We start from the raw sequence: 23,239 nt of genomic DNA, 5'->3' as shown, positions 1-23,239 counted from the left end.
ATGCTAAGTGTACAGCAAAATTAGCAAATGCTATATCTACTTAGCACATGGGAATATGCACATCATATTTGCATGATATTCACATCAGCACTTAGAATTGAAGGGCTATTCATTAGCCTGACTAAACCTTAATCTGAAATCTAGGAATCCAAAAGCCAAAGCATGCAGTCTGAGCTGCCTTACTGCTGATCCTGTGCATTAGATAACAAATGTAAGCTAGAGGGGCAAGCAGTTGCATATATAATAGAGAAAGCAGAGAAAGCTAAAGATGGGGCAGGAAAGTTCCTTTATTTTTGCTTTCAGAGTCATTTCTGCTGTTAGGACCCTCTGCATGTCCACATGCATTTATGGTTTCTTTATGTTTATGCTGAATGGTATTTTTCCAAATCTAAGACTTGGAGCACAAAAATAAGAATGTTGATAGAAGCATTTACATAATAAATGGAGGAACAATACTTTTACCTGTAACTAAAAAAAAAGCTTTATCTTTGTTTATTTTTTTAAGAAAACACACTTTCCCCACAATTGATCTACTCTTTTGGAATTCCCAATGAAATAAATATTACAAATGTACATTTAGACCATGAATTATAAATTTTATGACCCCTGTGACTGTATTTTGCTCTTATTTTCCATGAAGTATGTCTGCCAGAACTGTCTAACCAATGACTTATTACTGTGTTTTTCCATACACCTTATGAACTTAACTGTTTTTAAGGAACAATGCAATTCAGATTATATAATTTTGTTCTCTGGAAAAATGAGCATTCCCTATATTCTAAACATGCACTTTCTCTGGCAGAAAATACTAACAGTAAAACCAATGAAATACTGTGTCACTTGCTATAAATTAAGAGAGAAAGCTTAATCCAGTCTGTGCTATTTAGACACACAAAATACACTTCATGATGTTTAGTGATTTAATTGTTCTGACCAAATTAATCTGCTAATGTTTATAGGCCTGAAATGAGGCCTTCATTTAAAAAAAAAATGGAATATTCTTCTCTCATGAAGATAATCTATGACTCTAAGATTGGGGTAAGAGTTGCCTATTCATCAGTGATCTGTAACTTCCTAATTTTAATGGCATTTATAATTGATAAAGGAAGGCAGCTTTTTTGTCTTAGAGGTAATGCACATTACAAAATCATACAAATATATGACTATATATATAGCTATTAAAATTCAGATTATTAAAAAAACCTACTTTATCTCAAACATGGCTTATATAAAAGTAAAGTTGATATAAAACCCATTCAGCTAAAGAATATTATACATAAAACAGTTTAATCAAAGCACTAGCACCATATAAATATTTATAGTCCTGATCCTTAGCCCTCAAATAGCTGTGTGATTACTAATCACATATGATATTCTGAACATAAATAGTACATATTTATGACATAAATGTTGCATTCTTAGACAGTTATTTTATTTAACTCTCTAGCACTGCATTTGGGATTAGGATCTACATCCACAGTGGTGCCTAACATCAGACTTTATTCTTGTGAAGAATTCCACTGCTGCCAACTATATCTTGGAAAATACCAGGCTGTACATGATGCACATAAATGTCTATTGCTGTCAGTCACAGACGGTGCTGTATCCACCCTACAGGTCAACTACCAGATGCTGCTTTTAGGCAGCATTTGAACAAGTTTGGTGAAAGTGCATAGGTTTAGGAATAGGGTTTGGTCACTCAACAAATATTTCCTGTACCAGGCACTGCACTAGGTTTTGGGAAAGAGACATTGATAAGTGAAAACAGACATGAACTCAACTTTCTAGAGCTTATATCCGGCAAGGGAGACAGATATTTAACCAAATGAATCAGACAACTCACATTAAAACATTAAAACTGTGATGAGTGTATGATAAGGTGATTTGCCCCAGTCATGAAGATCAGAGCAGGCAGCACTCAGGCGAGGCTGAACTGACATATGAGGAGTTAACTAGTGAAGAAGATAGAGAAGAGGGTTCCAAGAAAATGCGCAAAGGCCTGGTGGTGAGAGGGAATGTGGCATCTTCATGGGATGGAGACAAGACTTATTGTGCCCAGTGTATCTTTCACACAGGGACACAGGGAACGGGACATAAGTGGGGCCAGGGCATGCAGGGCTCTTAGGCTTGGTTGTTTCTTTCCTAAGAATGAGACAAAATTGCTTCTGGGAAAGATCTTTTTGACTGCTAAACACCAAATTATTTCAAGTATCTACTGAACAATGAAATTCTTCTGGTGAGGCTGCTCCAGCACTTTGGTTAGTGGAGCACATAAACTTTCTGCTGTTGGATTAGGGATGGTTGGGTGACCAAGTACCATGATCAGCCTCTTCTGACTTTTTCCTCAGGTTGCTATTCTATCTAAAAGCCAGAGGAATTCACAAATACTTTCTCAGATTGTTCATGTTTACAAAGATCAAACTTCAGATTGTCAATTGAAAGAGCCACCAGGTATGCATAGACTTCATCACCAAATGTTGACATACACATTCACTTACATAAAAAGTATGATCCCTGTGTTGGCCATGGCATAGGACAAGCCCAGGATCCCACTGCCCATGATGGCATTACTCAGGTTGAATGAAGACATTCCAAAGGAAGTGGTTCCGGGATGCTTAAAGAAGAAGGGATGTATTATAAGCAAGTATTTGCCAAAGGGCAAACCTTTGGGGGTTATCCTTATTCTCACATTATCTTTTCTGCAGATTACAGTCCAAAATTGAAGACTAAGATAAAATTACAGTGAGTAAAGCCATTACTCAACATCAATAAAAGCATGTAATCTTCAATGGAATGCAGTGCTTGGTTTCAGCAGAGGCCTCAGTAAAAATAAAAATTACAAGGGGAGTCAGATAAAGAAGGAAAAACATGTATGATTGCAGATTACCTTTGGGTTAGAATGATTTCCCCCCAAAACACATAAATTTCATAAATGATTTATGCAGCCATATGGCGAACAGGAAAAAACAAGCCCTTATTCCAGTAAGGGCCTGAATAAACAGAGAATGTGCTGATCAAGGCTTGGAAAATTTCAGTCACATTGTTTTCCCACAGACACCTAGGTAGATCAGACACCCTCAGTCCCGTTTATTGCCTGAAAACATAGATTCACTTACATGTTCATCACCATAATCTGCCAGCTTCTTTTTCGCCAAAAATCCATTTGTCAGGAATTTCTGACTTTCAGCGTCTTCATTAGCAAATTGACTGAACACACACACACACACACAAATAAGAAAGTAAAAACATCTAAATATATGCTCTGAATCATATGTACGTTTCAGGTGATCTAAGTAACTGAATCAGAGGAGGGGAAATAAGATATCCCATTTTTTTTTCTTTTCTTCTTTCACATTAGTGGTCATTCCAGAGCAACAATTGAGCTCCATTTACAAATATACTTTGGGATGGAAGAAGGATGTTATGAAGGAAGGAAATATTATTTTTAGTTAAAAATTGTTTATGGGACACTTCTTCTTTCTCACATTAGCTATGCAAGAAAGAGGCTAACTAGAACTAATTGTGTTCCCATTTAGAGCCCTTTCAAAGAAACAGTACAGGGTGATGATAGAGTTTTCTGATCTACTACCATACCATAATCAGATTATTAATTCAACAAATACTGATTAAATGCCTAGGCACTGTGTTTCTAATCTCATGTGATACTCAAAACGTCCCTATGATGAGGCAACTGTGACTCAGAAAGGTGAAGCAGCAGGCCCATATCCACCGACCCCATTCTCCCCCTGGCATCAAGCAGTCCCAGGCAGGACCCTGTAGCTGGTATTCTCCTCTCTCTCTTTTTCTTTTTTGGCATAATCGTTTATACATATATCTCCTATTGGAAAGTAATTCAATGGTAACTCTGTGTTGTGTTGGTTGTTTTTGTATGTGTGTGCATGTTTTAATTACTGTCAAAATGTACATGGATTATTAACAGGTAATGAATGAAACTAAGAAAAATATTAAAGCAATTCAATGAACTGGCAGAAGAGTTGGAAGAAAATTTTAAGATGTCACTATCCACAGAGCATCATGATTGTGGTTTTCTTGGGCACAGGCTGGAACCTGTACAACTGGATCATAGAGCTGTGCTGGTCAGCTCGTGCAGTTACACGCCAGGGGCTTTGAGGCTACAGACCTAGGACCTGCCACATTTCCAAGAGGCTCAATTAATAAGGCCTGCTGCTGCCATTGCATTTGTATACTGCAAAATGTCACAGACTCTTTAGTTGTTTTTATATAAAAGGATCAACTATGTATATTTCTTAAAGGTGCTTTCAAATTGATGGTTTGAAAATTTTAGAGCATTTCCTACATAAAAAGTAAGATAAAATAATTGAAGAGTGTTCTATTAATATAATCTTAGGGGGTGGGCACAGTGGCTCATGCCTGTAATCCCAGCACTTTGGGACATCAAGGCAGGTGGTCACCTGAAGTCAGGAGTTTGAGACCAGCCAACATCATGAAACCTGTCTCTACTAGAAACACAAAAAATTAGCTGGACATGGTGGCAGGCACCTGTAATCCCAGCTATTCATGAGGCTGAGGCAGGGGAATCGCTTGAACCCGGGAGGCAGAGGTTGCAGTGAGCCGAGATCGCACCATTGCACCTCAGCATGGGCCACAAGAGTGAAATTCTGCCTCAATAATAAATAAATAAAGTAATCCTTAGAAATAAGGTAGAAAAGAATTATTCTAGGAGATCTGTACAAACTGCTTTTTATAACAGAAGTGAATCCTGAAAATAATCTGGAAAGGAAAGAGGATGGCAGGGTTAATTTTTGAGAATAGAAAACAGCACAAGATGTAGATAGAAACAGCAGACAAAACCACAAAGTTTTATGTGGTTTTCTAGAAGTCAAGGCATAAATAGCTCTGTGTACACAAGTTAAGAACATTTCCTGGCCTTCTGCCACCTTTCTCATGGAAAGCATAATGCCCACAGTTGTTGCCTCCTTCCATTTCCATATACCCCTTAATGGTCTGTAGTTAATGTACCTGCTATGTGAAGACTGGTACATAATGTTTACAGTTGGAGACTGAGATGACAGGATAAAATGAAGCCTAAAATGGGCCTGAGAATTATAAACACAAAAGTGCCACCTAGAATTTAAATGCTGGAATGTCCAACACTCTATTCTTTATTTTAATCAATAAACTTAAAATCTGTATTCCATGAGTAGTTTTTAAAATTTAGAATTTGAAAGTAAACAGATTTTCTTTCTTTGTGGCATTTGCATGTTCTTATTTTGGCATGAGATGAGTTGTAGTCATTAAACATGCCAAGATTGTATAAAATATATGAGAAATGTCCCCAGTATGCTAAATGTTTTGATACCAAACCCAGAATGTATTAAAAACACAAGTATAATGATCACAAATACATACATTATGCTGAATTTCTCAAAAATTTACATTTAAGGGTTCCATCCAAACCACAAATAGATAAAGCCCATCTCTTTAAACTGATTTTAAAAACTGCAAAATGATGACCCATGTTTAAGCCAGGAGATAAAGGCTAAGTCACTGTGAGTGCTTCAGAACACACTGCATGAAGCTTAACAAAAGCACTGATGCTCTTTCCATTCTGGCTTTTGAGGACCAAGTGGAATGACACTGTGACAGTTCTTGAGTGGGTGTCCCCTTTAGTTTGGTCAACCTCTGCAGAGGTCATATTTGTGTGCATTCCTTTCAGAAACAAGCATCTTAAGGTTTGGATCAATTTTCTAAGGGTAATGCAGTGAAGGAGAAGTAACAAAAATTATTGAATGTCCTCTATATACTGGGCACTCATCTCATCCTTGAAAAGCAGCTGTTGGTTTGTCATTTTACATTTTCCACTGAAGCTCGAAGAGGACAAGCAGCTTTTCTAAAGTCAGGCAACTACTCTTCAGACTCCAAAGTCCTGTCTTCTACCATCCTAGTGTTTCCTCAAGGGTCACCTGATTTAGAAAATGCCATAATTTACATCTCAGTGGCCTCTCTAGTCCAATAACCCTAACATTTATTGCACTGAGCTACTTGAAAGAAGCATAGTGCTTCCTCCTGGTGGCCTTTCCTGAGTGTTGTGAATAAAATGAGAAGTCTTTGTTCGAGCATAATATTCTCTATTTTAAGTTTAGATTTGGTCAAAAATTCCCTTCTGAGCATCTTAAATCATGTACAGTTTGATATAACATTTTGTGGAAAATCAATTGACTTACCAAATAACTACTGTGCACTTACTATGCACCAGGCAATGTGGCAGGTGGTAGGACCACAGAGACCATTAACCTGTAGTAGTGGTGTAATTAACATCTAAATAGGGAAAGGGTGCATGAAGGAGGGGTGGTCACTTCTACCTGGGGGAGTAGAGGAATTTGGAAAAAACTGCAGAGGAGACTTGAAGTTGAGCTAATTCTTGAAGGATGAAAGGTGTCAACATGGGAAAAGTGGGAGCAGGTAACTGATTCCAGGCAGTTGGAGCAGAATGAGTGAAGGAAGCAAGTAACCAATAGGAAGAGGGCAAAAGACAGTACAGGAGAGGCAGGTCAAGAATAGATCACAAATGACCTTACGTGCCCAGCAATGTGTTATCTACTTTCTCTTATGGCTAATGGAGAGGTGCAGAAGGGCTTTATCTGAGGGCAGAAACTGATTCCATTTTCAGTTGTAAGATTCCTCTTGCGGGAGTGTAGAGGACTAGACAGAGGAGAGCAAAATGTAAGACAACAAGACAAATCAGAGCTGTCTCCCTGTCTCACATTTAATGCAGGCCTAAGGTAAGACCGCAGTAGAATGGATATAAAAAAGTAGTGGATTTGAAGCATTAATAAAGTCTAACCAACTGAATATTAACTGGCCATTGGCTATGTGGGTCAAAGTTTACACCTAGGGGCTTTTGAGTGAGTTGCTGGATGATACCGGTGATTTTCACTAGGAAGGGGATTACTAGAGGAGAAACAGGTTCTGAAGAGAAAGACAGGAGTTCAATATTAGACATCACAGGTTTAACTTTATAAAGGAAGCAATTCAGACACAGTAGTGGTCCAGTAGAGATGAGCAGTAGACAGTTGGATATAATAATCTGAAATTGAGCAGAGAAACAACAGCCTGGGGATATGGCATACAGTCACTGAGTGAAGCCGTAATAGTTGTGAGTGAGCTTGCTCAGAGGATACTTTTAGAGAGAAAAGAATCCCTACAGAAACCAGGAGATGTGGCAATATTGAAAGAGGAATTTGAGAAAGGTAAAAGGAGCAACAGGCTAATATAATTAAAATCATTACACATTATTAATGGGGACGAGGACATTGTAGCCTCAATTCTAAAACAGTTACAAAATGGATTGACATTATCACTGTATTTTAGGACCAGGGAATTAATGTGCTAGCACCAATGTCATTGTTATCTCAAATTTACCTGTAATATATCCAATTCTTCCCATCAAGACCCTTGTTTTCCATATCCACATTATGTCTTATTTTTCCATGGAACCTAGTAACTTTAACCCCATACCTGCTCATTGCTGCCTTTTCTGAATTTCCTATCCCGATGTAGCTATCTGGAACACTCTCTCCGCTGCTGCTCTCATCATCTGGTTCGATGTTGACATTTCTCAGTTCCATGGGATCCATTTGAGCTGTCAGCACTTTCTTGTCCACACACAAGCCCCTTCAGTGTAAACAATATACTGTACCTTCAGCTTAAGGCTCTTCCACTTTGTGTTGACGTTCAGAACACTCTGTTCTGCAAACAGAACACAACATACATCATTATAATTTTATTTAAATAAAATAAGTGAACATGAATCATCTACATTTTGTATGTTCACTGTAAAAGGAAGGAAGGGAGGAAACTCTTGAACACTTTACATAAACAAATCCCAAAAGGTTCCTTTACCCAATACAAGAAAGAAAAAAATGGAAGAGAAGAAAGGAAACTATGAATAATTGCTAAACCAGCAGATAGCTATGGAGTGCCTACGTATAATGAAAATGGCAGGTTTTACTAGTCACTATGGAAAAAAAAAAGAAATCTTAAGACATGGCAGCAGTCTTCAAGAAAATTTTGGTATTTGTGAGTGGAATGCATGTTTTAAAAGAAAGGAAGACAAAAGTAAATTGTTGACAAAGGAAGGTCTGCCAAGGCAGAATCTACCAGCGTCTTTACTAGCAATAACTAGAAAGAAAATTGCTGCTTTAATTTAATTGGACAAGAAAGAATTAACAGCACAAAAATGCTTGATAATATGCAGCATAGGTGAGGATCAAGTTTAGGAAGTCACTTTCTAGGCACTTGGATCCTGAAGCCAAAGTTAAGAACAGTAAGAAAAGAAAGTTCAGATTTACCTCTGGGTCAGCATCAGTCAACATCTATGTCAAATTAAAATGTATTTTAATAACAAAGAAATCTAGATTTTAGGCTCTGCTCTGCCTTTAATTCATTGGATCTCAGCATAAGTCATTTAACATTTGGGGACCTCATTTTCCTCAACTATAAAATGAAAAGGGGTGGACTGGCATTGTGTTTTTCAAAAATGCCCTGAATCTACTATATGTTGTTGATATAATTTCTTTAGAAATTCTTACCATTAGATTCATTCAGTTATTGTTGAACCATTATATTAGGAGAAACACTATCACTCTTGAAAAGTGTGGTCCTGAAATGTGAAATACCCATTTGATAAGGAAATCTGAGTAGAGAAACTAACATAAAAATTGCTCCAGAAGTCACAAAATCTGCAACTTCTCTGACGAACAGAAAGTACTACATGGGAATAGCTCTACAACCCATTGCCATGGCAGTACTGCTTTGGAAGGCAACTCACACTTGAGAAATGTTCACATCCTCAAATTACAAAACATAAAACACACATGGAAACTCACTAGTAGGAGTGCCAGTAGGCACAAGAAATGATAAAATTCACATCTAAGGAACTACAAATAGCAAAGCAATTTAAAAGGGACTTTTACATTACTATAATAAAAGGTAAAAGAAAACATTCAAAATAATATAACTTTCACAGAACAAAAAAAATTATAAAAGAATATAACAAGCCAGTTGCAAAAAGAGCCTAAAAAAGGAATTCTTAAAAAAAGAAAAAAACAGAATCATTGAAATTAAAAACAAAAAACTCAGCTGAAGGAAGAGTTATAAAATTGAAAGACAGATCTGTGGAAATCACTCAAATTATAGCATGAAGAGATTAAAAGAAAGGAAAATACAAAGAAGAAGTTAAGAGGAATGGGGAAAAATAAGAATTACAAGTTCAAATACACACTAATTGTCATCCCAATATAGACAGATGTGAGACTAGGGTGAGACAAAACATAAGGAGATAATGGCAGATAATTGTCCAGAAATAAAGCAGTTCTCAGAATTAAAAAAAAAATAGCACACAGTGTTTCAAGCAGGAGGAATAAAAATGAATCTCTTATTGCTATAAGGCAGTCTAAGTGTATAACATAAAAGATCAAGAGAAACAAGTTAAAAGCTAAGAGAGAACAGAGGTAAGACATGCATATGGTTAAGAGAATAGAAACTCACTGAATGAGTACAAAGGTTTTCCTCACTCTTCACACAGCACCAGTTTCACTTCCCAGCAGCAACCACTATTGACAGTTTGTTTTTAGCTCATCATTTAAAGTTAGCCATTCTAGATCTAAATAATTCACTAACACTTCTTTTGACTTGGTTTACTGATTTTAGACTGGTTACCCATAAAAAAATAAGGATGTTAGCATACTTTTTCTATCCTTCCTTCCTCTACACTCCTAATTGTTTTAGTTAATAAGATACTTGCACAATTTGAGAATCATAGTATTTTCATATTGTTCTGTGAAATAAATGTGCCGTAATTTGCTTGTTTCTAAACATGGAAAACTAATAAGCAGCAATTACAGTATTATCATTGTATAAATAGTATTCCCTAAAGACAAAGTGGTATATTTGACTACATAATAAATGAAATATAATTCTGTATTACCAGAACTTTGAAAGCAAATTTTCTATGCTCTTTTCATTCGGAATGGCTTCCTCTTCCAACCTCTGGGTCTTGCTCAGCTGCTAGTTTCTTGAACGCCATTATGTATTTCTTCAGTTTATTTTGCATTATGCTAAAATAATGCCTTGAATAACTTTTTCACACAATGAGCTGATGTCTGTAAACAGAATTTCTGAGTTATTTCATGTTGGAAAATGTCTTTATTTTGCCTTCAAACTTTGTTGATTGTTTGAATTCTAGATTCAGAAGCATTTTCCTTCAGAATATTGAAGAAACTTCTCTCTTCTAGCTTCTATTGATTGAGTCTGGTTCTTATTTCTTTGTGCAAATAACTTATTGATGTTTTTCTGAGGATTTTAGGATTCTTATCCCTATCTGAAATTTCATCACTATGTGTCTAGATGTGAGTCGCTTTTAAAATCCATCGTACTCAGCATTCAGAGGGCCCATTTAATCAAAAGGCTTGTGTCTTTCTTCAATAGAAGACACACTTTCTTCTAAAAATAGTAGAAAAATGTTCTACTATTTTAAAAAGCTATTTCTTCACCTTTGTTTACTCCTAAAACTTTTGTTAATCAGGTATTAGACCTCTTGATCCATATTGCTTAGCTTTTCTGTTTATGTTTGATCTGTTCATCTTACTGCTCAATGTTCAGGAATATTTCCTCAATGTCACATCCAGAATAACAAATTTCATCTTCAGCTCTATCTGTTTTATTTTTCAACTTGTCAGCTATTTTTCTCAATCCTGCTCTTAATTTCTAATAATTTGCTCTTATCCTCTCTTTTTTCATATCACTTTTTTTTTGTTTTATGGGAACAATATTTTCTCAGATCTTTCTAAGGATATTGATGTGAGGTTTTCAGAAGTTCCTTTTGTTCCCTAAATTATACGTTTCTTCTGAAGTTGGTTATTCTGTTTGGTCCTTCTCTTCTATGCTGCTCGTTTTCCTTAGTTTCAAGTGATCCTAGGTTTTCTGTTCATATTTGTGAATGATGGAGTGCATTGATTAGCTTGGACAGCTGGTACTAGGCGCTTCTCTGAAATTGTGTGGGCCCGTTTCACCGATGGGCTGCTCCCTTGTAGGTTCTGTGCAAGTGGTTCTTCTGTGGCTTGTCTGTGGGACCAGCATCCAACTTCCAGACACAGCTGCCACTCCAGGAGTGGTTACTCTGGGGTGAAGCTTTTCAGTGTATCTTCTTTTTGGTAGAGCTTTCATTCCTGCTTGTTATACCACTTTGTCTGCAGTAGAGGCCCTAATACTTAGCCTCCTTCCTCAAACTTTTCTTACAGATTGAATCACAGCTTTATCCAATAGTCAAAAATGGTATCCCAAACAGACCACCATGTCTAAACTGAGGTTCCTTGGTGGATACCTGGTCACTGGTTGCTCATGATCTATGCCTCCTCTTTGTCTACGCTGACTTAAGTTGAAGCTGCTGCAGGGCTCCCCATGGAAAAAGCACACTTACCTTGGTTCCTTTTCTCTTTCTCAGATTTTTCAACCTTATCATCTTTCTGCCTTCTAGGAATTTTCAAAAATGTCTGTTTTTTGATGACACCACTATTGCTTTTCACAGTTTTGTGGTTTGTCCTTTTAAAAATATGATTTTGTGTGAAGTTTCATTGTTTGATCTCCCTAAAGCTAGATCCTAAGCCCCCTTCTTCCAATCCACCTCCAAGACTTCATATAATGTGATGGTTAATTTTTTTTTTTTTTTTGAGATAGAGTCTCTATCTATTGCCAGGCTGGAGTGCAGTGGCAGGATCTCAGCTCACTGCAACCTCTGCCTCCCAGGTTCAAGCAATTCTCCTGCCTCAGCCTCCCAAGTAGCCAAGACTATAGGTGCCCACCACTACGCCTGGCTAATTTTTGTATTTTTAGTAGAGACAGGGTTCACCATGTTGGCCAGAATGGTCTCAATCTCCTGATCTTGTGATCCACCCGCCTTGGCCTCCCAAAGTGCTGGGATTACAGGTGTGAGCTACAGCACCTGGCCACGATAGGTAATTTTATGTGTCATTGTGACTGGGTTAAAGGATAGGAAGATAGCAAGTAAAACCTTATTTTGGGGTGTGTCTGTGAGGGCGTTTCTGGAAAAGATTACCATTTGAATCAATAGACTGAGTAAAAAAGATCCACTCTCACCACTGAAGATGAGCATCCTCCAATCACTCCAGGTTCCAAATAGAACAAAAAGGCAGAGGATGGGCAAATTTACTCTCTCTACTTGAGCTAGGACATCCATCTTCTCCTGCCTTCTCCTGCCTTTGAACCCTGCAGCTCCTGGTTCCCAGATCTTGCAGTTCTGACATTTATACCAGCAGCATCCTGTTTCTTAGCCTTCGGCCTCAGATTAAATTAAACCACCAGCTTTCCTGGTTCTCCAGCTTGCAGATGCTGTATTTTGAGACCTCTTTGCTCCATAATCATGAAAGCCAATTCCCATAATAAATGTCATCTTATATCTACATACATCTATATCTGCCTATCTATTTATCTCCAGTTGGTTCTGTTTCTCTGGAGAACTCTGATGAATGCATGGACCAAAGACTCCTCAAGTTACATAGTCTAGGCTTCTCCTGGGAACTCGAGTTCCATGTGTCCAGGGGCCTAAATGTCATCTACATATCTCAAAGGCAGTTTAAATTCAATGTGTCCAAAATCTAACTTGTGATAGGCCCCTCTTCTTCCAATGTTTCCTTTCCAAAGAATGTTGTCACCATTTGTCCAGTTATTCAAGTCGAAAGCATAAGACACTTCTATTACAAATTTTTCTTTCTTACCCTCCACATCCAGTTCTTTACTAAGTCTGGTCGACTTTTACAATGAACTGAAGTATTTCTCAACTTAGTCTTTTTCTTCTCACCTTCACTCTTGTCCAAGCTACCATCATGTCTATTGTAAAAATCTCCTAATTGATCTTGAATTCTCTCTTGCCTTTCCTAACCATCCCCACCATTCATTGTTTATACAATAATCAGAGTGATCTTTGAAACATAACAGCAACGACACAGATCATTTCATTTATTTGCTTCAAACCCTTTAATGTCTTCCCTTTATTCTGAGGACAAAGTCCAAAATTCTCAACATGCCCGATAAGATTCTGCCTTGGCCACTCACCTCTCTGGTCTCATCTCCTTCCACACTCTCCTCACCTTAGCGTTCTAGCTACACTAGTCTTTCCATTCCAGAAATTCACCATGTTCTCTATACGTCAGGTCATTTGCACATGTGAGTCCCAGTGACTGGCATGCTCCCCTCTCTCCTCCACTCCATCCTTCATTTATCCAGTCCCTCTAGGGGGCCATAGCAGTGTCTTTCATAGTATCCAACTTAGTCCAGGGGATCAGGGAAGGCTTCTCTGAGGAAGCAGGAGTGGGGCTGAGATCTTTGCTGCTGTACGTATACATGCCTGCAGTCCAGAAGCTTCAGTTAAAGTATGTTTTACTTTGTATATTAATAGAAACCTCATTGACTTCATTTGCATTAAGCCATGCTAATCCTGGAATGTTTTATAAAAGATACATCAAACACTCATATGGCACTTACCACATGCCAGCTACTGTTTTAAGGCCTTACATCTTTCAATTCTTCAGAGCGGCCCTCTGAGGTGAGTACAATTTTTTTTTTCTTATTCCCCATTGTACAGATGAGGTAATGGAGGCACCAAGTTGAGTGGCCTCCATGCTATGCCACCTTTGTACTGCTGTCTCTACTACAGAGAAATAAAGCCTAATCAGGGAACGAGAACTATGGCTTTGGCAGTAAGCGAAACTGGGTATAAATTCTGGCCACATTAACTATCTTCTGACTTTTCCATCTTCTGTGAAATGAAGGTAATATTATTTGCCATAAAGCAGTGTTGTGAGAGTTTAAATGGGATAATGGGTGCCAAAGTTTGGCATATAGTTTGCCCTCAATAAATTTTAAATCCTTTTTCCCTCTTCCAGTAATCAGAATCTAATTGATATCTTTATCTACATGCAAATGTACATAGTATTTCATATGCACAGACACTTACAAAAGAGGACTTTACAAGTTCTCAAAACTCTCATAAACATTATGAGCAAGGTAGGTGCCCCTTCATAAATGAACAAATTAAGACCTAATTTTATGCTATTTTTAGCATATATAAAATATTTACTGGGATGGGCACAGTGGCTCACACCTGTAATCCCAGCACTTTGGGAGGCCGAGGAAGGTCAATCTCTTGAGGTCAGGAGTTTGAGACAAGCCTGGCCAACATGGCAAAACTTTGTCTCTACTGAAAATACAAAAATTAGATGAGCATAGTGGCTCATGCCTGTAGTCCCAGCTGCTTGGGAGGCTGAGGCAGGAGAATGGCTTGAACCAGGGGGGCAGAGATTGCAGTGAGCCGAGATTGCGCCACTGCACTCCAGCCTGGGCAACAAAGGAAGATGCCATCTCAAAAAAAAAAAAAAGAAGATTTATTCAATTTTTGCCTTGGCCAAGGGAGCTCTCACAAAAGTTGGGGTACGCTTTCATAGCTTAAATCTTAACTCTGAAGATTGTATTATTGATCTATTTTAAGGGAACAATGGTTAAATGCACAATTCAAAAAGAATTAGCACATTATGGGAAACTAAATATTCTGAATCATCTGTCTACAGCACAAAGTATATACATTGAAGCCTTTAGACTATATCACAATTGCTAAAATTTAATCAGAAACTATGGAAGACACAGAAGATAAATAAAACAGATTCCTTGCACCTGAGGAACTCAGCCTATTAAAACAAACAGATTTTGAGCAAACTCTTATAGCATGATATAATTAACATTTTTACCCTTTACTTGGAATAAATATATAGTGAATTAATCAAAGAATTATTGCATGGGGAGGATAGAAAAGAATATTGCTGGCAAACACTGTAATTGAAATGAAAAATCATCATAGGCATAGATTATGCTGCTGTTCACCATCTCACAATGTGGTACCTTCATTCACCCAACCGCTCACTGGGCAAACTTGGCTGTCCCACTCTCTATTCTTCACCCCCTACTCACGTCCAATGTATCACCAAGTCCTATCAGTCCTTCTTTCAACATTTATTGAAAATTTATCCACTTCTATCTCCATCACCACTATGTTATTCCAAATGACTGCCCTACTGAAGACCCTACTGTGATTTTGTCATCACTTTTAGACTAAAGTCAAATTTCCTAATACACTGGAAGCTCTATATACTTTGACCCAGATAAAGCTCTTTATTCTCATACTGAATCCCACCACGCCACACACTGAATACACTGGGCTTCTTTCATTTCCCTGCTGTCACTGCAGGACCTCTTAACGTGCTGTTCTCTCTATTTGGACTGCTCCTCCCCACATTCTTAGCCCAGGTGTCTCCCCTCAATGTTAACTAAAACAACCTGAAAAATTTTTAAAAGCCAATTGGTCAGACCGGCTTTCTCTGACCTCACATTACACTATATGCTCTCCTCTCTCTTGTAGTATTTATCACACTTTTAACTTACTCTTTTAGTTGCCTATTTAATAGGCAACTGAACTGTCTCAGGCAGGAAGCTTCATGAGAATAGGAACAGTGCTGGGTTTGTGGATTATACATATTCCCAGCATCTAGCACAGTGCCTAGTGATATAGTCCACTAAGATAAATGCAATTTGATATGATCTGTATTATATTAATAGATAAAGGTATGATTTTGATTACAGTTTTATAGCATAATGCTTCAAAATGAAATGAAAATGTTCTCTTCCGATTGCCAGGAGAAAGAATAGCTTTGTTGCACAAAGAATGTTCAAAATGCTTCTTAAAAAATCAAATTTAGTTCAATAGAATTTTCTATAGTCTAGCCTTTCTCCCCATTAAAGTTAAGTTTCTCTGTGATACAAAGAGGTCTTGCAGAAACAGACTGGATTTTCTAGAGCAGTGGTCAACTGCATTCTTAATTCAATTCACTCGTCATGAAAATACGAAGTCAAAACTTGAAACCAAGTATTTAGAATACCATGATATTAGCATAATTTCATTTTCATCATATTTATTAAAAGATATCTAAGTGTTCTGAGTAGTTAATCCTTTATATCCAAATTCTAATTATTACACATTGTAATGTCCTGTTCTTTGGATGGGTACCTAAGAAGCTCAGGGTATAAGGTGTCAAAACAGTAAATTTCTTATATTTTACCTATATGGTTCAACTTCAAAGAAAGATATTGAACCTAGAAAGCAAAACAGTCCTTAAGTCGAGAAGCAAAAGTTCTGACTTTCCCTAGTTACTGTAAACATTTATTTTACCTGATAAGTGAAAGCGAAAAGGGAGTTAATATTGCCAGAACAGACTTCCCAGCATTGCTATCTGTCTCATCTTTCATGCCTACCCAGTACTGACAAATCCACTTTGAAATGTAGGTTTAGGTAGCAGATAGCTTTACCTGTATTTACCCTTTGGTTGAGCAAGGGTCATGCAACTTCTAAAAACCGAATCATCTTGTCTCCAAGGAACTTATTTAAATCTACATCCACCCTGTACCACAGATAAATGAATATAACTTTCACACTGATAAATGAATATAACTTTCACACTAAAATCAATATAATATTACCTTTATATTATCTTAATTTCCCCAACAAGGCCATTCCAGTCACATTTCATCAGTGTGTATGCTTATTGTTCTATAGCATGAGTTCTTACAGAAATTAACTTTCATAAAAGCATTCAGTCTGAGGTACCTTTTAAACAAGAAACTGACAATAACAGCAGAACTGTACTTAATTGACTATTTCCTATTGCTAGTGCTAATATTTTAGCATTTTCTTTTTTTTCCCCCTCTACTCAGATGCAGCTTACAGATAATATCTAGGAAGAACTAGAAAAGTTAAAATATAACTAAATACTGAGGTCTTTTCCCATTGCTAAAAATATTACATTCTTGCTAATGCAAGCATTAAAGCAGCCATTTGAAGAGGTATAAAGGACTAGTCATAAAATTTGAATATGCGATTTTGTTTATAGACTTTCTAGCTCTGCTCCTAGAAAAAAACATTGTCATCTTAAACATAAATTGCCACATAAATTTTAGTTCCTATTTTCCCAAGCAGTAGTTTCCAGAATGTACAGGGATATGTAGCCTACATGATATTAACATAGTGAACTCTTTATGATTCACCTTTTAATGCATGATGCTTAATCTGTCATGAATTCTGGATGCAGCAGCTTCCATTCATTTAATAGACACTAGACCACTCCCAGAAGTGCTTTTCTCTTCTTAAAATAATTATTTTCACTTTATTTAAAGTAATTCACATAATTAAAAAATAGCTTCAATAACTTTAAAGTAAACTGTATAACATGTTTAAAGAAAACTCAAAAGTTGAGTCATTAAAGCTACATTTTTCAGATCTTAATGTTGCTTATATACTTCTTAGGAGTATAAATGTAAATACTTTAAAGAAAATCCCAGAACACTATCTAAATATAAATCAAAACTGGAAGATCTTGAACTATAGAATAAATGGCAATCTTTGATTAAAAACACACTCGGAGGAGATCCAAGATGGCCGCTTAGGAGGAACTCGGGAATGCAGCTCCGAGAGAAAGCACAGAGGGTGAGTGGACGCCGTATTTCCAGACTGATTTTTACTGCCCACAGACCAGGAGATTCACACGCAGAGAAGCCACACGGGTCACCAGCGCCGCTGGCGCCGCTGGCTTGAACGGCGCAGCCGCTGGGCCGGCACCCTGAGGCAACGGTTCACTGTATAAAGTGAGAGAGTCTGAGTCCCCTATAAGCCAGCAAGGGGAGCTGAAACGGGGAGCCAGGCCAGCGCCACGAATCTCAGAGCCGCGGCTTTAGCCAACGCAGCGGCTCCGGAGGCAGATCAGATGAGACGGTGTCCCCTCTTACCCAGCAAGAAGACCTGAAACACAACTGAAACCGGGACGGTCCAGCTCTGTGGAGGAGGGGCGTTCTCCATAGGCACCCTGCTGTTCTGTACCAAGGCAATCCGCCACTACAGAGACTCCGTCACTACAGGGGCGGGCCAACATAGCGGAAGCAGTTCTAACTGCACCCAGAAGCTCACACGGAAGCTGGGTGGAGCCCACAGCAGCTTAGCGAAGCCTCTGCAACCTGAGTGTGACTAGGCTGCCACCTTGTGGGCAGGGAAAACAGCAACCGCACAGGGGAACATCATAAAACAGTAACTCCCTGGGACAGAACACCTCGGGGGAAGAGCAGAGGGTTTATGAGTTCTGCCACAGCAGACTTAAAATTACCAAAATCAGAAAGACAACAACTACAAAGTCAGCAGGTGGAAAAATCCACAAAGATGGGAAGAAACCAGCGCAAAAAGGATGAAAACACCCAAAACCAGAACACTTCTCCTCCTACAAGGGATCACAACTCCCCACCAGCAAGGGAACAAGACTGGACGGAGAATGAGTGTGATGAAATGACAGAATCAGCTTTCAGAAAGTGGATAATAAGAAACTTCTGTGAGCTAAAAGAACATGTTCTAACCCAATGCAAAGAAACTAAGAACCTTGAAAAAAGACTTGACGAAATGCTAACAAGAATGGACAACTTAGAGAGGAATATGAGCGAATTGATGGAGCTGAAAAACACAACACGAGAACTTCGTGAAGCATGCACAAGTTTCAACAGCCGAATTGACCAAGCTGAAGAAAGGATATCAGAGGTCGAAGATCAACTCAATGAAATAAAACGAGAAGGCAAGATTAGAGAAAACAGGGTAAAAAGGAATGAACAAAGTCAACAAGAAATATGGGACTATGTGAAAAGACCTAATCTACGTTTGATAGGTGTACCTGAATGTGACGAAGAGAATGCATCCAAGCTGGAAAATACTCTTCAGGATATTATCCAGGAAAACTTCCCCAACCTAACAAGGCAGGCTGAGATTCAAGTCCAGGAAATACAGAGAACACCACAAAGATACTCCTCTAGAAGAGCAACCCCAAGACACATAATCATCAGATTCACCAGGGTTGAAATGAAGGAGAAAATACTAAGGGCAGCCAGAGAGAAAGGTCGGGTTACCCACAAAGGGAAGCCCATCAGACTCACTGCAGATCTCTCAGCAGAAACCCTACAGGCCAGAAGAGAGTGGGGGCCGATATTCAACATCCTTAAGGAAAAGAACTTTCAACCCAGAATTTCGTATCCAGCCAAACTAAGCTTCATAAGTGAAGGAAAAATAAAATCCTTTGTGAACAAGCAAGAACTCAGAGAGTTCATCACCACCAGACCAGCTCTACAAGAGCTCCTGAAGGAGGCACTACACATAGAAAAGAACAACCAGTACCAGCCACTCCAAAAACACACGAAAAGGTAAAGAGCATCAACACAATGAAGAATCTGCATCAACCAAAGGGCAAAACAGCCACCTAGCACCAAAATGACAGGATTGAATTCACACATAACAATATTAACCCTAAATGTAAACGGACTAAATGCCCCAATCAAAAGACACAGACTGGTAAATTGGATAAAAAGCCAAAACCCATCAGTGTGCTGTATACAGGAAACCCATCTCGCATGCAAGGATACACAAAGGCTCAAAATAAAGGGATGGAGGAAGATTTACCAAGCAAATGGAGAGCAAAAAAAAGCAGGAGTTGCAATTCTCATCTCTGATAAAATAGACTTTAAAGCAACAAAGATCAAAAGAGACAAAGAAGGACATTACATAATGGTAAAAGGATCAATGCAGCAAGAAGAGCTAACGATCCTAAATATATATGCACCTAATACAGGAGCACCCAGATACATAAGGCAAGTTCTTAAAGACTTACAAAGAGACTTAGACTCCCACACAATAATAGTGGGAGACTTCAACACACCACTGTCAATATTAGACAGATCAACGAGACAGAAAATTAACAAGGATATCCAGGACTTGAACTCAGACCTGGAACAAGCAAACCTAATAGACATTTACAGAACTCTCCACCCCAAATCCACAGAATATACATTCTTCTCAGCACCACATCACACCTACTCTAAAATTGACCACATAATTGGAAGTAAATCACTCCTCAGCAAATGCAAAGGAACGGAAACCATAACAAACAGTCTCTCAGACCACAGTGCAATCAAGTTAGAACTCAGAATTCAGAAACCAACCCAGAACCGCACAGCTTCATGGAAAATGAACAACTTTCTCCTGAATGTTGACTGGATAAACAATGAAATGAAGGCAGAAATAAAGACGTTCTTCGAAACCAACGAGAATGAAGACACCACATACCAGAATCTCTGGGACACATTTAAAGCAGTCTCTAGAGGAAAATATATAGCAATAAGTGCCCACATGAGAAGAAAGGAGAGATCTAAAATTGACACCCTATCGTCAAAATTGAAAGAGCTAGAGGAGCAAGATCAAAAAAACTCAAAACCTAGCAGAAGACAAGAAATAACTAAGATCAAAGCAGAATTGAAGGAGATAGAGACACGAAAAACCCTTCAAAAAATCAATAAATCCAGGAGCTGGTTTTTTGAAAAGATCAACAAAATAGACAGACCACTAGCCAGACTAATAAAAAAGAAAAGAGAGAATAACCAAATAGATGCAATAAAAAATGACAAAGGGGATATCACCACAGATTCCACAGAAATTCAAACCATCATCAGAGATTATTACAAACAACTCTATGCACATAAATTAGAAAACCTGGAGGAAATGGATAAATTCCTGGACAGCTGCCTCCTGCCAAGCCTAAACCAGGAAGAAGTCGAAACCCTGAATAGACCAATAACAAGGTCTGAAGTCGAGGCAGCAATTAAGAGCCTACCACCCAAAAAAAGCCCAGGCCCAGATGGGTTCACAGCCGAATTCTACCAGACATACAAAGAGGAACTGATACCATTCCTACTGAAACTATTCCAAATAATCCAAAAAGAGGGAATCCTTCCCAAATCATTTTATGAGACCAACATCATCCTAATACCAAAACCCGGCAGAGACTCAACAAGAAAAGAAAACTACAGGCCAATATCCATGATGAACATAGATGCAAAAATCTTCAATAAAATAATGGCAAGCCGATTACAACAGCACATCAAAAAGCTTATCCACCATGATCAAGTAGGATTCATCCCGGGGATGCAAGGCTGGTTCAATATACGCAAGTCTATAAATGTAATTCACCACATAAACAGAACCAAAGACAAAAACCACATGATTATCTCAATTGATGCAGAGAAGGCCTTCGACAAAATTCAACAGCCCTTTATGCTAAAAACCCTCAATAAACTAGGTATCGATGGAACGTATCTCAAAATAATAAAAGCTATTTATGACAAACCGACAGCCAATATCATACTGAACGGGCAAAAACTGGAAGCATTCCCTTTGAAATCTGGCACTAGACAAGGATGCCCTCTCTCACCACTCCTATTCAATATAGTACTGGAAGTTCTAGCCAGAGCAATCAGGCAAGAAAAAGAAATAAAGGGTATTCAATTAGGAAAGGAGGAAGTCAAATTGTCTCTATTTGCAGACGACATGATTGTATATCTAGAAGACCCCCTCATCTCAGCCCAAAAGCTCCTGAAACTGATAAGCAACTTCAGCAAAGTCTCAGGATACAAAATCAATGTGCAAAAATCACAAGCGTTCCTATACACCAATAACAGACTTAAAGAGAGCCAAATCAAGAACGAACTGCCATTCACAATCGCTACAAAGAGAATAAAATACCTAGGAATACAACTAACAAGGAATGTAAAGGACCTCTTCAAGGAGAACTACAAATCACTGCTCAACGAAATAAGAGAGGACACAAACAGATGGAGAAACATTCCATGTTCATGGTTAGGAAGAATTAATATCGTGAAAATGGCCATACTGCCCAAAATAATATACAGATTCAATGCTATCCCCATCAAGCTACCAATGACCTTCTTCACAGAACTGGAAAAAACCACCTTAAACTTCATATGGAACCAAAAGAGAGCCCGCATAGCCAAGTCAATTCTAAGCAAAAAGAACAAAGCAGGAGGCATCACACTACCAGACATCAAACTCTACTACAAGGCTACAGTAATCAAAACAGCATGGTACTGGTACCAAAACAGAGATATAGACCAATGGAACAGAACAGAGGCATCGGAGGCAACACAACATATCTACAACCACCTGATCTTTGACAAACCTGATAAAAACAAGCAATGGGGAAAGGATTCCCTGTTCAATAAGTGGTGTTGGGAAAACTGGCTAGCCATATGCAGAAAGCAGAAAATGGACCCCTTCCTGACACCTTACACTAAAATTGACTCCAGATGGATTAAAGACTTAAACATAAGACCTAACACCATAAAAACACTAGAAGGAAACCTAGGCAAAACCATTCAGGACATAGGCGTAGGCAAGGACTTCATGACCAAAACACCAAAAGCATTGGCAACAAAAGCCAAAATAGACAAATGGGACCTAATCAAACTCCACAGCTTCTGCACAGCAAAAGAAACAGTCAATAGAGTGAATCGGCAACCAACAGAATGGGAAAAAATTTTTGCAGCCTACCCATCTGACAAAGGGCTGATATCCAGAATTTACAATGAGCTAAAAAAGATTTACAAGAAAAAAACAAACAAGCCCATTCAAAAGTGGGCGAAGGACATGAACAGATACTTTACAAAAGAAGACATACATGAGGCCAACAAGCATATGAAAAAATGCTCATCATCACTGGCCATTAGAGAAATGCAAATCAAAACTACATTGAGATACCATCTCACACCAGTTAGAATGGCAATCATTAAAAAATCTGGAGACAACAGATGCTGGAGAGGATGTGGAGAAATAGGAACACTTTTACACTGTTGGTGGGAGTGTAAATTAGTTCAACCATTGTGGAAAACAGTGTGGCGATTCCTCAAGGACCTAGAAATAGAAATTCCATTTGACCCAGCAATCCCATTACTGGGCATATATCCAAAGGATTATAAATCGTTCTACTATAAGGACACATGCACACGAATGTTCATTGCAGCACAGTTTACAATAGCAAAGACCTGGAACCAACCCAAATGCCCATCGATGATAGACTGGACAGGAAAAATGTGGCACATATACACCATGGAATATTATGCAGCCATTAAAAACGAGGAGTTCGCGTCCTTTGTAGGGACATGGATGAACCTGGAAACCATCATTCTCAGCAAACTGACACAAGAACACAAAATCAAACACCACATGTTCTCACTCATAGGTGGGTGTTGAACAAGGAGAACA

At 38.3% G+C, this 23,239-nt stretch overlaps 1 protein-coding gene across 5 annotated transcripts in view; it reads right to left on the bottom strand.

The window, feature by feature from the left end:
• The window catches only part of SLC38A4 (solute carrier family 38 member 4), an 81,211-nt gene that overhangs the window by 22,538 nt on the left and 35,434 nt on the right, over positions 1 to 23,239 (bottom strand). For all 5 annotated transcript variants that reach the window (XM_012459095.3, XM_012459094.3, XM_012459097.3 and 2 more), the window contains 3 exons: positions 7,501 to 7,731; positions 3,117 to 3,207; positions 2,499 to 2,614 (listed from right to left, as the gene is read on the bottom strand). In XM_012459095.3, the coding sequence (XP_012314518.2) occupies positions 2,499 to 2,614; positions 3,117 to 3,207; positions 7,501 to 7,619 (326 nt within the window). In that variant the 5' untranslated portion in view covers positions 7,620 to 7,731. The remainder of the gene's footprint in view (positions 1 to 2,498; positions 2,615 to 3,116; positions 3,208 to 7,500; positions 7,732 to 23,239) is intronic.

Source organism: Aotus nancymaae, unplaced genomic scaffold (assembly GCF_030222135.1).
Source record: "Aotus nancymaae isolate 86718 unplaced genomic scaffold, 86718_ANA_hifiasm-v0.15.2.pri h1tg000092l, whole genome shotgun sequence".
NCBI classification, from domain to species: domain Eukaryota; kingdom Metazoa; phylum Chordata; class Mammalia; order Primates; family Aotidae; genus Aotus; species Aotus nancymaae.
This window is presented reverse-complemented; position numbering and strand designations above follow the sequence as displayed.